Here is a 17,002-nt window from a genome sequence, read left to right as displayed (position 1 = left end):
CTGCACAGAAATAGACACATGTAACTGAGCACCTGCATTACACGTGAAACCTAAGATGGAAAATTAAAATGAATAACAAGAATTCCCATTGTAATAAAAGTGCTTTTTAAACATGTTTTTCCTTGTATTTCAGTTTTGGAATATACTACACAGACCTAAAGTAGTTATAGTGTTAGTATCAGTTTTCGGAAGGATGTGTATCATTGCGAATGTAAATGTAATACTCGAAAAAGTACCGTCCTTCAAGAGCCACAGTATATTACTGAAATATCGGAGCGGTGAGCTAGTAACCTAGCGCTTAAAGCGTTCGCTTGTCACGCCTAAGACTCGGGTTCAATTCTGCACATGGTTACAATTTGTGAAGCCCATTTCCGGTATCCCATGCAGTGATATTGCTGGACTATTGCTAAACACTGTGTAAAACCATACTCACTCAATTAAAATCTGTGGGAATGCCGCAGAGAAAGCGAATGACAATTGCACACGTGATAGCCCTTTAATTTCATTCATTCCTCATCAATTCAAAGACGTTCAGTTAAACAGGGTAAGGGATATATATGTATAGCTCAGCCAATGTTCGGAAGGATAGGCAGCTGTCCAGTGAAAGTGTAAACACTTTTTCTGGTAGAGGTGTGAATCGGTGCCATTGTTGACACAGGCAAATCAGACTTTGCGTGAACACCAGACGTAAACGTTTTGCCGCCAGGTGGAGCGGAAGATGACGCATGCCCAGACACAGCCGTTGACGTCTGGTTAGTTCCTGATCCAAGAACATCCGCGATCCAGTCGTTAATCATGATTTCCAACAGCGTCAGTGGTACAGCCCCGTCTCTCAAGACAACGTCGTGGAACTCCCGGATGTCGAACTTAGAACCTGAGAAGTGAAATAATCACAGTTTGTAATGTAAGACCTCGCGGTTACATTCATCACCCAGCGAAGACAGTGTTATTTATGTGCCATCCTCTTTCACTGCAGTCTTTCGGGAGATTAACTGACACTGTAGTGATCGTAAAAATAACAGCGCCCACATCCTTATCTATTGTACAATTCCAACTATATCATAAGCAAGTGTTTATATATACGAATAATGTATGATATAGAATGCATTACATGTTTAATTATTTACAGCACAGATGCAGATGCATCGTCTGTTAGGCGATGTTAGGCCACATTATGTAAATTAGTCGGTTATTGGGTCATACCTCACGTATTGGGTCGTGTGTCACTTATTAGACCATATGTCACGTATTGGGCCACATGCCATTTGTTGGGCTGTATGTCACTCATTGGGATATACGTCACTCGTTGGGTCATATGTCACATAGTAGGCCATATATTACTCGTTGGGTCATATGTCTCTCGTTGGGCCATATGTCACTCCTTGGGTCATATGTCACTCATTGGGCCATACATTCGTGGGGTCATATGTCTCTCGTTGGGCTATATGTCACTCCTTGGGCCATATGTCACTCATTGGGCTATATGTCACTCGTTTGGCCAAATGTCACTCGTCGGGTCATATGTCACTCATTGGGTCATATGTCTCTCGTTGGGCTATATGTCACTCCTTGGGCCATATGTCACTCATTGGGCTATATGTCACTCGTTGGGCCAAATGTCACTCGTTGGGACATATATCACCCGTTGGGCCAAATGTCACTCGTTGGGTCATATGTCAATGATAGGGCCAGATACATGTATTCAGTTTCCTTTCCCCAGAAGATAACAATATGCTGTTTCGCCTATGATTATTAGATACGTTATATCAACAGCAAATTGTATCAACTGCAAATGTTAACGTTTATTGCAAATAACATATCATACATACCTAGAGCAGACTCGGCTTTCTCTCTCAAAGCCCGAATCTTCAGCTCTCCTATTTTGTATGCGCAGGCCTGACCTGGCCACGTGATATAGCGGTCAATCTCGTTTTCCATATTCCCTCCACTCAGGGCGTTGTATTCCTGCATGAAGCTGAGAGCTCTCGAGCGTGACCATCTGTATTTCAACAAGAAGGTTAGATCGTTCAAATACTGAATGACCAGTGGTCAGGATCGCTGACCAGTGGTATTCTGTTCCGACTGTGTCGAACGACTCTCATTATTCTTGTAACTTATTTTGTTTTGGGTCCGTTTTGGACAGATATATGGCATGATATTACCGAGTGCCACGTGAAGCAGTCTCCACTTAGCCTAATATCACTTGCATCATGCTTATCTACAGGCAACAAACACAGTCCGGGTCTACATCCTGGCATCCGAGTTGATTACAGTAAACTACCCTTAAAAGGAACTGACGGATATAACGGACTGTGTCTTGGTCCCGGTCAATCGAAATGCTTATAACGAACTATGTTTATAACGAACTACGTTTATAACGAACTACGTTTATGACGAACTACAAATAAGGTCCCTTTGAGTTCGATCTATATATTTAACAGTACTTTACTACATATTCATTTAAAACGTATCATAAAATCATATATATACTATGGTATTTTCCTAGGTGGTAGGACAATAGGCCTATAAGGACATATAGCCCCCAGACAAAATTCTCAGGCTAAATGCCCCCATGAAAATAAAACCCCTCGATGGGTAGGAAAAAAGGTCTTCTGTGAAAAGATGTAATAGAATACCAACAAATCTTTTTGCAGCACATTAATTTATTCTCACATGAATATATTATTTAAAACATAATATAATATATGCTTTAACATTTAAAAGACCATCTTAATAAACACCATGCTCACTGACATGCCACAATGAGTGCCTGTCCAACAAAATCAAACGTAAGAGGAAGTGACCAATTAAGCCAGTTCTCTGAAACAACATTTAGCAGACTAAAAATAACATCTGGGTGCATATGGTTTTCACATATGCTACTTACCTGTAACAACTATCAGCGGTCGGAGGAATTGCGTAGAAAACATCATGTCAACACAAAATCAACTCAAGGGGTGTTTTATCCTATGGGTGGGATTTTGCAAGGGCTTTTTGTCATGGGGGCATTAAACCTAGGGGTTTTTTGTCCGAGGGATTTTTGTCTGCCCACCATTTTCCTAGTCATTGTTAGGAATGGTCACTCTAACAAACACTTGAGCGTCACACCAACAGATAAATTCATGACACCATGGGTCGTGGTATATCCACGTGCTACATGTTACTATTGTCACGTGATAGAAGTATATTCACCCCATGAAGTGGAGTCCGGTGTCCACAACTAGTCGGCAGGCTCTGAAGATTTCGTTACTGTACCGACCCATACTGAAACATACACACACAAAAACAATCCATAATATCATATATAGAAATCGAGAGAGCACAATTAGGTTACACTCTGTACTCAAGTACGGATCCGAACTGGGATCCTGGTCCTGAACTAACCAAATCCTTCCTCTTGGACGGAATATTCCATGAATTAAAAAAAAAGAAATAATTAAATTCAGTTATTTGTGCTGCTGTGTGCGCTCTGCAGACGTACAGATGTTTATATGAACAACTACATTATATGAACTCGTATTAAGTTACACGATGGTAGATTCTCACAGTTCGTAGTCGTCTTTATACAGTCCCAACTCTTCCCCCAGAGATTCGGCATAGAGGGCCCATCCCTTCATAAACGGAAACATATTAACATTAATTTAATCTTTTTTTTAAGATTTGAGATACCAAAATGCTTTTCATCGTGTTGGTCATTTAAGAAATGCAATGTAGACGATTATGTTTATTACCTTAAATGTTGTTGTTTACACAAAACAAATTAAGCCATTGATGAAAGTTCTTCTGTATTTATTTAAGTAAACCAGAGGACGTGACAAACAATAAGCTATTTAAGGTGGATACAGATGATCGTCACATGATGACACACAATAAGGTGGATACAGATGCTTGTCACATGATGACACAATAAGGTGGATACAGATGCTTCTCACGTGATGACGAAGAATAAGGTGGATACAGATGCTCGTCACATGATGACACACAATAAGGTGGATACAGATGCTTGTCACGTGATGACACACAATAAGGTGATACAGATGCTTGTTACATGATGACACACTAAGGTGAATACAGATGCTTTTCACATGATGACACAATAGGGTGGATACAGATGCTTCTCACGTGATGACACACAATAAGGTGAATACAGATGCTTGTCACATGACACACAATAAGGTGGATACATATGCTTGTCACATGATGACACACAATAAGGTGGATACAGATGCCTGTCACATGATGACACACAATAAGGTGGATACAGATGCCTGTCACATGATGACACACAATAAGGTGGATACAGATGCCTGTCACATGATGACACACAATAAGGTGGATACAGATGCCTGTCACATGATGACACACAATAAGGTGGATACAGATGCCTGTCACATGATGACACACAATAAGGTGGATACAGATGCTTGTCACATGATGACACACAATAAGGTGGATACAGATGCTTGTCACATGATGACCCACAATAAGGTGGATACAGATGCTTGTCACATGATGACACACAATAAGGTGGATACAGATGCTTGTCACGTGATGACACACAATAAGGTGGATACAGATGCTTGTCACATGATGACACACACAATAAGGTGGATACAGATGCTTGTCACATGATGACACACAATAAGGTGGATACAGATGCTTGTCACATGATGGACAGATGCCTGTCACGGATTAGATACTGATGACACACAAATGCTAAGGTGGATACAGATGCTTGTCACATGATAACCCACAATAAGGTGGATACAGATGCTTGTCACATGATGACACACAATAAGGTGGATACAGATGCTTGTCACATGATGACCCACAATAAGGGTGATACAGATGCTTGTCACATGATAACCCACAATAAGGTGGATACAGATGCTTCTCACGTGATGACACACAATGAGACAGAGGTGGATACAGATGCTTGTCACATGATGACACACAATGAGCATGTACAGTAAACTCCGGTTATACTAATTTGAGTACAATTCGACTAAAATAATCAAGTGATCGAGACCAAGATCGGTTCTATATGTCCTTCAGTTCGTTATAAGTGTGTTCGTTATAAACGTACTTTATGGTAAGCCGAAATGTTCACATAGCACCACAAAGTAGCAGATATGTGTATCCAGGCATACAGTCCAGTATTTTACCTCTACATACGATGAATACCCCGGGTAGGAGAAGGGTATGGAGTAGAAGGCGCCGGTCAAGTCCTCTTTCCGGAAGTGCGGAAGATTGGACGTCTGTTGGTATATGAACTGTACAGACAAAACAGAGAGTTTGGGCATTTTGAACATATTTACATATTTTGAAGCTAAACAACAAAACTGAATACTATATCAGCTTATAAGTACTTTGATATTTCACTAAGAAGCATGGTTGTCTATGACGAAATCGTAAGTCACTGTGTGTAGCTGCAATCCTAAACAGGACCAGGATCGACTATAATCATGTTTGCTATGTCTGTATGTAACCATGTTAAAGTGCTTAGCTATAGTGGCCGTGATAAGACAATTATCGCCTCCAATTACGGCCTGAAGAAAGTGATAAAGCGATTAGGAGACACGAGGAAGTGATACCACGACACGAGGAAGTGATACCACGACACGAGGAAGTAATACCACGACACGAGGAAGTAATACCACGACACGAGAAAGCGATACCACGACACGAGGAAGCGATACCACGACACGAGGAAGTAATACCACGACACGAGGAAGTGATACCACGACACGAGAAAGCGATACCACGACACGAGGAAGCGATACCACGACACGAGGAAGTGATACCACGACACGAGAAAGCGATACCACGACACGAGGAAGTGATACCACGACACGAGAAAGCGATACCACGACACGAGGAAGTGATACCACGACACGAGGAAGTGATACCACGACACGAGAAAGCGATACCACGACACGAGGTATCACGACACGAGGAAGTGATACCACGACACGAGGAAGCGATACCACGACCCGAGGAAGTGATACCACGACACGAGGAAGCGACACCACGACCCGAGGAAGTGATACCACGACACGAGGAAGCGATACCACGACCCGAGGAAGTGATACCACGAAACGAACAAACAATATACAAATATTGCTTCTGCTGTCGCTTGATCGTCTCATACTGTCGCTTTTCGATCTCGCGTTATCGGTTTATCACTATCTGGCCGCCGTAACTGATGCAGTGATGTCCCAGCACAGCTACCATACTGAACAGACCTGCAGGTGGTGTCCAGGGACCCCTTCGTGTAGAGCATCCCCCACCATGATGAAACTGTCCCTGATTGGAAGAGGAAATTGGGTACTTCAGGTGCTACACATCTGGACTTGTTTACACTGAGTATATTTCTAATATGAAAGGTCAAATATGAAAACTCTGTCTTGTGGGTATGTATAATTCATAGACAGGAATACAGAACCTGTAATAAAACACAGCAAAGTTTGACTTGCTGTTATGATGGTGTGATACTTTACATGGTTAAACCGTTTACATACATTTGTGTATTCCTACTGGATTAATACTGTACACAATACATATATTTTAGTGTCGTCACTTTTGGAATAGTTGCATCAAACGAAAAAATTACGAAACCTATTGAAGAGTAGAGATTTCATGTGACATCGGTCAATGTACTACATATTTGAAAAATAATGAAAAATCCTTTTTGGCTGCGGATCGAATGAAGACTTTTACGACAATAGTTTTTGAAAGATTTTTCTTTGACCCAGTACTATAATATCGTGCTCACGTTTCGTTGGGCCTGAAGAGATTGGCCTGGAACTCGGCCTGCCTGGACCCGTCAGAGGACCCGGGCATGTACTGGGCCGGCGCGCCGTCATTTCCCATCGCAGTTACTCTGATGTGGAAAACAAACCCAACATAAGTCACATATTGCCAGAGTAACACGTACTATGCAACATCTACAGGGACTGTTTGTACATGTCACGGTAGTTGTACTGACTTCTATAGGAGCCATTTTGATGTTATTTGTTCTAACCGTTACGCCATAAGTAAATGAATTGTCATGTTTGAAGTGGCATTGTGATCGCTCGTCACGCCGAAGAACCGGGTTCGATTCCCCACGTGGGTACAATGTGTGAAGCCCATTTCTGGTGTCCCCCGTCGTGATATTGCTGGAATATTGCTAAAAGCGGCGTAAAACCCAATTCACTCACTCACGCATCCAATCTGGGGTTCCCTTAAACTAATAGCCAATGAAGTCATCAAAAAGAATTAATTAAATGTATTCACTGCTATTCAGTTATTTTTGCGTTCTGCGTTCAAATATACACATAAATACATATATCATCGCATAGATACACACACGAACACTATTTCATGTACACCATCATAGCTACATAAACAATATCGCACACATGCACACATGAACACACATGAACACATACAATCACAAACATGCACACGTACATTCACACACACATCCACACATACAATCACACACATACAATCACACACATGAACAAATACACACATGATCACAAACACTCATACACATGAACACATACAATCACACACATGAACACATACACACATGAACACATACAATCACACAAATGAACACATACAATCACACACACATGCACACATACAATCACATGCACACACAGACAATCACACACATGAACACATACAATTACACACATGATCACATACACATGAACACATACAATCACATACACATGCACACATACAATCACACACATGCAGAAACACACACATGATCACAAACACTCACACAAATGAACACATACAATCACACACACATGCACACATACAATCACACACATGAACACATACACACATGATCACTAACACTCATACACATGCACACATACAATCACACACACATGAACACATTCAGTCACACACATACAATCACATTCACATATACACATCACACACATGCAATCATACACATACACACATACAATCACATCACACACATACACACACACATACACATCATCACACACACACATACACAAATACACATCACAAACATTCACACACATGAACGCATACAAGCACACACACATGAACACATACAATCACACACACATACAATCACACACATCACACATGACAAACATTCACATACATGAACGCATACAAGAACACACACATGCACACATAAAATTTCACACATGATCACATACACATGATCACACACACATGAACACATAAAATCTCTCACACATGCACACATACAATCACACACACATGATCACATACAATTACACACATGATCACATACACACATGATCACAACACTCACACACATGAACACATACAATCACACACACATGAACGCATACAATCACTACACAGACATAAAGTTGAAAGGTCCTCGCCGTAAAACGTCATATCATGCATGTTCAGCCATAATTCTTCAACTCCTTCCTTTTAACTTGACCCGTGAAGGTCAGGGTTAGAATGAACCTTCAGTAACCCATGCTAACCCGACTAACGGGATCGGGTAGTCAGGCTCGTTGGCTTGTTTAACACATGTCATCGGTTCCCAATTGTGCAGATCGATCACTAGGTTGTCTGGTCTAGACTCGATTATGAACAGACCGCCGCCATGTAGCTGGAATATTGCTGAGTGCGGCGTAAAGCTAAACTCACTCACTCACTCACTCCTTTATCTTGCTCTATACTTGAACATGTCAGCCACTGTAACAGAGCAATATGTCCTACTTGACTTTATACGGAGGAATGTTCTTGAAGACCTTGGGGAGAGCGGGGTACAGTCTGTTGTAGAGGATATCCTTGTACTTGGCAATGATCTCATCCTGAATAAGTGAATGAGGTGATGAGTTACGTATAGAGTGAATGAGTTCCTGTTTAGTCCATGGCATAGATTCCATTTACTGTCCAGGAGTAGACATTATTTCAATAACGCAGTCAGGTTATTTTACCGAGTATATACAGCAGACCATCAAAGTAGTATTTGTACTCTGTTTGGTGGAATGGCCAAGTTAGGCTGTTATCTGATGAGTACCGTTTGGGTTAAGCCCAGGAGCATCGATCTGCCCTGAAGGGACATTAACAGTCAGATGTTATTAGTATGAAGTGTTAACACTCTCGACGGGATTTACAGTGAAAATGTCCATTTAGTAGCCAAGTTTCTTAACCACTGCTCATGGTCTTTAAATAATGAATCTCAATTGACAACATGATACAGAGACGTACTAGGTGGATATTGGCTGTGGAATCGCGCTTTGAAACTTACTGCAGTTTTAAAGTGAAACCTCGGATCTTTCCTCAACATGGCGAAATATTCAGATATTGTTCCGTTGAAGTTCTGCTTCAGCATTATCTGAAGAACAACAAACAGAAATTTAAAATGATTATCTTTTGCGTGGTATACACAATCTTAATTATCATTCATCATCGATACATGCACTATATGTTGTATTTATATTGCAGTGTAATTTGCAAAATTCAGGAGATGAGAGAGTGAAATATTGGGGACATATTGTGTCGATCTGTACCTAATACTGCCCGTGTCAAGCAACAAGTGGTCGACAGCATGAGTAATAACCTTTGTGATTTAACCACGATGCCATGTAAAGAAAGCCGACACAAACTGAAACCACCAAATGATTAAGGCGAGAAATATGGAATATCCGCGGGAATCACCATTATATTGTTTGAAAAAAATCTTTCTCACGTCTTTCATTTTCTTACTAATCCTGGCGACTTCCGTTAAACCAAGTTGGTGCACTTGTCCTGGTGAAGTGTCAACTGTCAGATGCCATCTGAGACAGTTGGTGTAGTAGTTGCCTCCCTGGTTGAGTCCCCCCACACCAAAGGTTGGACGGGCGTGAGGGATGTACTCCTGCAACACAGAGCAGGCACACTTGTCCACATGTGTACATTGGATTACACTACACTACAGTACACCACACCACACCACACCACACAACACCACACCACACAACACCACACCACACCACACACACACACACCACTCCACCCACACGCACCACACCACCTCCACTCCTCCCACTCCACTCCACTCCACTCCACTCCACTCCACTCCACTCCACTCCGCTCCACTCCGCTCCGCTCCACTCCACTCCACCGCACCGCACCGCGCCTCTCGACACCGCACTGCCCCGCACCGCACCGCATCGCATCGCACCGCACCGCATCGCACCGCACCGCATCGCACCGCATCGCACCGCACCGCATCGCACCGCACCGCATCGCATCGCATCGCATCGCATCGCATCGCATCGCATCGCATCGCATCGCATCGCATCGCATCGCATCGCACGACACTGCACTTGCACTGCACTAAACGGACAATGGATTACACGACATGGCATCACATGGCACTACACTATACCTCACTGTAAAATACCGTACCAGACTACTATGAGAATACACTCCAGTACATTCAATACTGTACGAACACTACAAAAAAAAAAATATGTAGGTAAAGGACAAGGGTTTCCTTCTCATATTGATTACATGTAGAATATATTTATATTTACTTACATTGATTATAAATTGTTTTAGCGCTTTAAAGGCATCCATGATGTTTTGGGACGCATTCTTGGCTTTCTGTCGCATTTCCAACCTGAAACAGATTGCCACATACGGTTGCCTCATATTACAGCTATCGTCTCATACATGTGTCTGTGCAATGCCAGGAAAGTGGGGTAGCCTAATGGTTAAAGCACCGGCTCGTCCCGCTGACGACCCGGGTTCGAATCCCCACATGGGCACAATGTGTCAAGCCCATTTATGGTGTCTCCCGCCGTGATACTGCTCGAATATTGCTTAAAGCGGCGTAAAACCCAACTCACTCACTCACACTGTGCAATGCCAAACTATCTATACTGTAGAGAAAACCGTGCTTACCTTTCTGATTCAGGGATACTCAGGTTGTCCAGATCAGATAAGAAGGGTTTGTAGTAGACAAAGTCCGTAGGATCATCCTTGAGAAGGTCGTCGATCTGACCAGGAACCTTAGTCTTATTGGAAACAGAACAAAATATTATGTTGTCGTCATTCATGGTGGCATCTTTATTGTATATTATATTTTAAGTAGTTACAGTATGAAACAATTGAATAACGTGCTTTGTAAACATAGGAACGATTAACACGGGTTTAACATTGCTTTGACTAGATACACCAGGATGTGTCTGCTTAACGTGGGAGGAAAGCCCGAAGTAATGAAGGTCTTCGGGATCTACCACTTCGATATGGCACACTAAAGTTGGGTCTAGGACAAAAGCCACCCGGACAAAAACCACCCGGACAAATGCCACCCGGACAAAAGCCACCGGACAAAACCACCTAGGACAAATGCCACCCGGACAAAAGCCACTGGATAAATGTCACCTAGGACAAATGTCACCTAGGACAAAAGCCACCTGGTACAAATGTCACCTAGGACAAATGCCACCTAGGACAAATGCCACATGGTACAAATGTCACCTAGGACAAAAGCCACCAGGACAAATGCCACCTAGGACAAATGCCACCCAAAACAATATGTTTAAACCAAATTCAAGGTCAAACTATTTCTTAAATCCCCACCTTTTTTATGATTGTAGCAAGGTTACCCATATATGGCAGAAACTCCAAGATTGGCTAAATGATAAACTGGATTCAAATTTAAATTTCACTAGACAACAAATTCTTCTTGGATTCCGTCATAAACATAACGACCCACTTAATGTGATCCTCATCCTTTTCAAAAGTATTATTTTTAATCGTAAAACATCAGCAAATATGCCAACTTTTCAGTTTATGTTGAAAAGGCTTACTCAATATTACAATGTAACCAAATATGCAGCAATGTTATATGCCCCAGAATCGACGCTTTTTACAAATTCTGGTCGGCATGTCACAACCTGTTCAACGACTGATTTATGTTGTATTGCCATTGCTACATGCTCTGTATAATCTCTATACAGAGGTAGCCTTCTACCCTGCATGTTGGAGCCCATGTGCAACTGTAAAAGTGGTATGAACAAAATCTTAAATCAGCCATTTACGTCAACATGTTTATAAAGTCAACATTACTATGAAATCCAAATTTTACATCAAAATCAACATTGTTATCAAAGTTGTATCGTTTGTCCGGGTGGTTTTTGTCCTCAGAGAACTACGGTGCATTAGACGAGGTTGACACAAAAATTCATGATGATTTACCATAGAAAAGGCGTTGTTTGTTCTCCCAAGTCGTACAGATTCGGTCATCAAGGTAATCTTATCTCTCATCTAGAACAATGAAATAGAGAATAAATCCTATGACATGTAGCGTATAACCTTAACTGAGGATACAGGAATCGATTTATTATATTTGGACAACCCCCATGGCGACTCTTACATAGAATTTGCAGTAATGTATCTGTTCCTTAAAATGCAATTATGCAGATTGAATTCGGTGGTTTTGTATAGTACACGCCACCGATGTTGTTCATGATATAAGTCACTGGTTTGATTTATTAATTGCTGACTACAAATGGCTGGCATGGGTATTTCAGTTCAAAGTGACACGTCACTTACCTTTACTATGTTGATAAAATCCACAATGGTAGAGAAATAGCAAGAAACAAAGACTAATCTTGGATTCGAACCCTCAAATCGTGGGATCCTCTATCATTAAAGGAACGTAATTTTGCACTGCGAATAACTGATCCTTAGACCTCTGGGCCATCCGTGAACTGGTGATACGGCGATCACATTTTTATTTTTCAAGTTGATAGAGGCATTAAGTTATCGCCGGTTCTTGAGTGTTCGTGGTTACTATCGGCGTCCGATACATATATAATGTCCAGAACGTACCTGTCGCGGATAGAGTCTAATTCTGCTTATAAAGTTCAAAAAGTCCACTTTGGTCTCAAATCTTGTGATCTTCAGGAGAGATTCAGGATCTACTTGATCGCCCTCGAGAAAGTTGATGGGGTTAATCGCACCGTATCTGGTGAATACAGGCAATCACTTGTCAACGTTTCACGCCCTTAAACGCCGGTAATGTTGGAAGTCATAAGGGATAAAACAGTAAATAGGTTCATTTTAACACTGGTATAATTATTAGAATCAACAAAATATGTTTTCGTATTTTCCTGCAAAGGTTATTCCGGAAGAGACTATAATGTCTAAGGCTTTATGTGAAATAGGAAGACCTCTTTCGGCCGTTGTATGGATTAATGTGATGTTAATGCGTCTACGAGAATTGAATGTTTTGATTTCTTTGACCTGAGTATATGCTTTTAGTGAGTGAGAGAGTTTAGTTTTACGCAGCACTCAGCAATATTCCAGCTTTATGGCGGCGGTCTGTAAATAATCGAGTCTGGACCAGGAAAATCCAGTGATCAACAGCATGAGCATCGATCTACGCAATTGGGATACGATGACCAAGTCAGTGAGCCTGACCACGCAATCCCGTTAGTCGCCTCTTACGACAAGCACGGGTTGCAGAACATCAATATTCTAACCCGGATCTTTACAGGTAGCATATGCTTTGACAAGTAGACAGCTCACAGTCTCCACTGGTATCCCTGCGACACGGTGGTGAGTGTGTCGTTCAGGACGGCGTAGTTGTGCCGTTGTTGTCTGGGCAGAGAGTTGTAGTCGATCTTACTAAGACTCTTTAGAAACTCGTCAACCTTCGCCTACAGGAGTTGAAACAATATTTTCTGTCACCTAAATGACCACGAGGGTTATTACAATAGATCGCCATTAACCAAATCTCGGTCAGGTGACGCTGACATGGATCGGCTTGTCAGTCATAGTGACTTAGTTCCTGAACCCCATGGAAATATACATGCATTCAGATAGTCATTATGGCAAGTTGCAGTAGTGAACACGGTTAGACCTCGGGACAGATAATACTATCATATTTAGAAAATGGGTCAAGATTACATGATGATAACAGACAGTACTGAAGAAATACCAGACATTGTCAAAGTAAAGCTCGTTCAGAGGGAGCAAATACCGTAGGAAAGTTGGGGGTTATTTTTAAATCTCTCTCTCTCTCTCTCTCTCTCTCTCTCTCTCTCTCTCTCTCTCTCTCTCTCTCTCTCTCTCTCTCTCTCGCTCTCTCACTGTATATGTAGTCGTAGAACAACATTGCCATTGTCATACACTGTAATAACTGTTGGTGCTGATTCAGGAAGTTGCATACGTTGACTAGATTACATTTAAGGATCAGTTGTTTCGATGGAAACCTAATTAGTTCCCCAAAATATTGACAGAAGACATTTGATACAAAATCTGTTTGAAAGAAATGTGTAGATACAAACATAACCCGACAAGTATGTGTCATTGCAACAAGCAATAGATACCTTTGTGAAGTCGAACTCCGCGAGGCCAACACTGTCCGTTTTATCGTCGTAGTCGTGTACGTTGAGGTAGGTGGCCAACTCCGGGGAGTCCTTCAGTCGCCACTGGTAATATTGGTCAAACAGTGAGCTCAAGGTGCTGACCCCATCGCCTATATGAAGGTCAACGAAAAATGCATTAGTTCAAGTGTGTTTCTGTTTACCGATTGTGGTTTTTGGAGTTTCATTTTGTTTTGTTTGTTTGTTTCTATGGCAACCCTTTTCTTCGAACTTTTTATAATTCTTGGAAAACACTGATGAAGGTTCCAGGCACAAAGGGATAACATATTGTTTCATTCACTTAACTATGAATACATAGCATGTAAAAGTGCATGGCAAGTGCAAAAAGCACAACAAAAGAACCTTCATCTAATTACAGAATTTAGTTTTGAGAGATATTTCGCTGGCATTGGGTTGTACAGATTGTCTGTATCAAAACGGTATGAACGGCTGCTTTTTAACATATACTCAACAAGTTTAAAAACTGGTTCCAACGTTATTGCTAATAATTATGATGGTGGGGCTGGGGGCGGCAATTCTTTTTAGTTTCTTCAATGTCAAGAAGGTTGTTTGAACATGGCCTCATCGACCGACTTAAAAAATTGGTAAGTGTGTAAACAGCGTGAGACGCTGCGAGTCACGTGGCCACACCATCGCCTGATTGTCACCGTTGCATCAGTTGTACGTGTTTAAGGCAATGTCGTCAGGCAATACACAGTCTGGGGACCCATGTGCAACTGATTGGCACCGTTGTAGATCGCTCAAGGCCTTGGTCACCGCGTGTGCGTCACAGATGTTCATCAGGAATCGACTGACTGAGGCAGACGACCATACACAGGTCCGCAGACATGCCAGATTCAACTGGAAGCATTGGAACAGGTTTGTCTCCATTGACGCGTACGCTTTGTCAATGGCAGCGTCCGAGAATGGCGCAGGAGTAGGGAGCCTGGGCTACCCCAGTCCTTTTGCCAATTGTGCAGCTACATGGTGCTCTGGGCCCCATTTCACAAAGCTCTCGTACGCCTAAGATCTCGTAACGTTTCTCGTAGCATTCGTACTTCCTATACTGTAACATAGGGAGTACGAATGCTACGAGAAACGTTACGAGATCTTAAGCTTACGAGAGCTTTGTGAAACGGCCTCTTGACTGACATTTCAAGATGACTACATGTCATACTAAAGTTCTAGCACGCAACTTCTGATGGACTGGCCTTCCCCTTCCCCAGAGTTGAACATTATCCAACACATTTGGGATGAGCTGGTAAGACGAGTGTCATGGCAGATGAATCAACCCCAGACCTTGCAAGAACTTGACCAGTAACGACTACTTCCGATTAAAGTGTTCCGACAGATTCTCCTACCCATGGGGAGACACTGTGCTGCAGTCACGGCCGACCTAGGAGGTCTCACTCGTTATTGATTTCGTCTGTTTCAACAGTTTCATTATGAAGTTGACGCCGTGGGGTTATGAAACCTCATGTATTATTAATAAAACCAGCATTAATACCTGGATGGTGGCAGTATGATACACATTTGTTTTCATTAAAAATGTATACGCTACTTTCATGGCGGGATTCAATTAGACAAGTGTCAAGTTTCTAATTTGGTTGAGTATATGTTCTCTTTTTTACGGCCCTCTGCTAAAGCTGTCGCAGTTTGTTTGTGACACGCTTGTTATTGAGTTCTTAGTACGATCACCTAACTTACCTGCAGTTTGACTGATGAGCATGAAGCTAGCGAGAACACATACACCAAACATGTTCAATATATCCTCGTTGTTCGGGTCTGAGGGAAAACTCTAACTTAAAGACGAAGACACCTGTAAGAACACACATCACAACCAATCAATACAAAAATAATCAATACAATCATCTCCCTGCGTGATACATTATTCCAAGGAATATAACAGTGTTTCAAAATTCTCTATAAATTTCCTAACAGACGTCAGTGTTAACTTCAGATCTGTTACAGATAAGGTACCACGAGTATAAGAGGTGTTAGTCATGTTGACATCTAATACTGGAGATAACGAACTAACTTGAATTCGTGATAGTAGTAAGTGAATTTGGCAAAGACATTGACAATCAATATACCTGTGGTACTGTAGGTTCGCCAGGGTTCTGTTTTCGACCACTCTCACTTCCTGTTGATAAGCCACACAGCACGTGTACATTTTCTCACAACAGCAGGTGTGACAAGTTGGAGACCAAATTCGTCATGTCTTATCTCGCTGTGTCCATACGTGCAGATTGTGTACACTGTGTGTCAACATGACACCCCACTTTAGGTACAATAAGTTTCGTTTTGAGGAAAAACTATTATAATCCCTTATATTCTGTAGCTCTGTTGTTTATTGCGAATTACTCAGAAAGGTCTGCACCTGAACAAGACTTAGCTTGGATCTCCTTACACTACGCATGACTTGTTGCGTCAGTTACGTTTTAGCTGATGCGTTACCACAGTAATCTATGACGCTGCAGCTTGCTGGGCATCTGATGCTCGTGGGATCGATTCTCAAATTCGATCCGATGAGGGTTTTTGCACCATTTAAGTGCAATGAATGTCTCAGACCTTCGTCACCACAGGTTCTCCATATATAAGAAGCTGAT

At 41.9% G+C, this 17,002-nt stretch overlaps 1 protein-coding gene across 2 annotated transcripts; it reads right to left on the bottom strand.

Annotated features, from left to right (window-relative positions):
* Nucleotides 1-482: 482 nt before the first annotated feature.
* LOC124263427 lies at nt 483-16,598 on the bottom strand. Of its 2 annotated transcripts, none has more exons than XM_046698062.1 (18): nt 16,487-16,598; nt 16,101-16,212; nt 14,358-14,506; nt 13,555-13,685; nt 12,856-12,991; nt 12,220-12,288; nt 10,921-11,033; nt 10,555-10,636; nt 9,722-9,889; nt 9,281-9,367; nt 8,746-8,840; nt 6,776-6,883; nt 6,246-6,306; nt 5,166-5,273; nt 3,547-3,611; nt 3,193-3,264; nt 1,830-1,999; nt 483-874 (listed from the first exon to the last, which is right to left on the bottom strand). In XM_046698062.1, the coding sequence occupies exons 2-18, from the start codon at nt 16,150-16,152 to the stop codon at nt 567-569; spliced, it is 1,974 nt and encodes a 657-aa protein (XP_046554018.1). In that variant the 5' UTR covers nt 16,153-16,212; nt 16,487-16,598; the 3' UTR covers nt 483-566. The 2 variants fall into 2 exon arrangements, with proteins under 2 accessions (XP_046554018.1, XP_046554026.1); XM_046698070.1 differs by lacking the exon at nt 16,487-16,598 and adding an exon at nt 16,432-16,450.
* Between the last annotated feature and the right edge of the window lie 404 nt (nt 16,599-17,002).

Source organism: Haliotis rubra, unplaced genomic scaffold, assembly GCF_003918875.1.
Source record: "Haliotis rubra isolate DU_JTF1 unplaced genomic scaffold, ASM391887v1 Scf120, whole genome shotgun sequence".
Lineage (NCBI taxonomy): Eukaryota > Metazoa > Mollusca > Gastropoda > Lepetellida > Haliotidae > Haliotis > Haliotis rubra.
The sequence above is the reverse complement of the archived record's forward strand: the minus strand, read 5'-3'. Positions and strand labels throughout refer to the sequence as shown.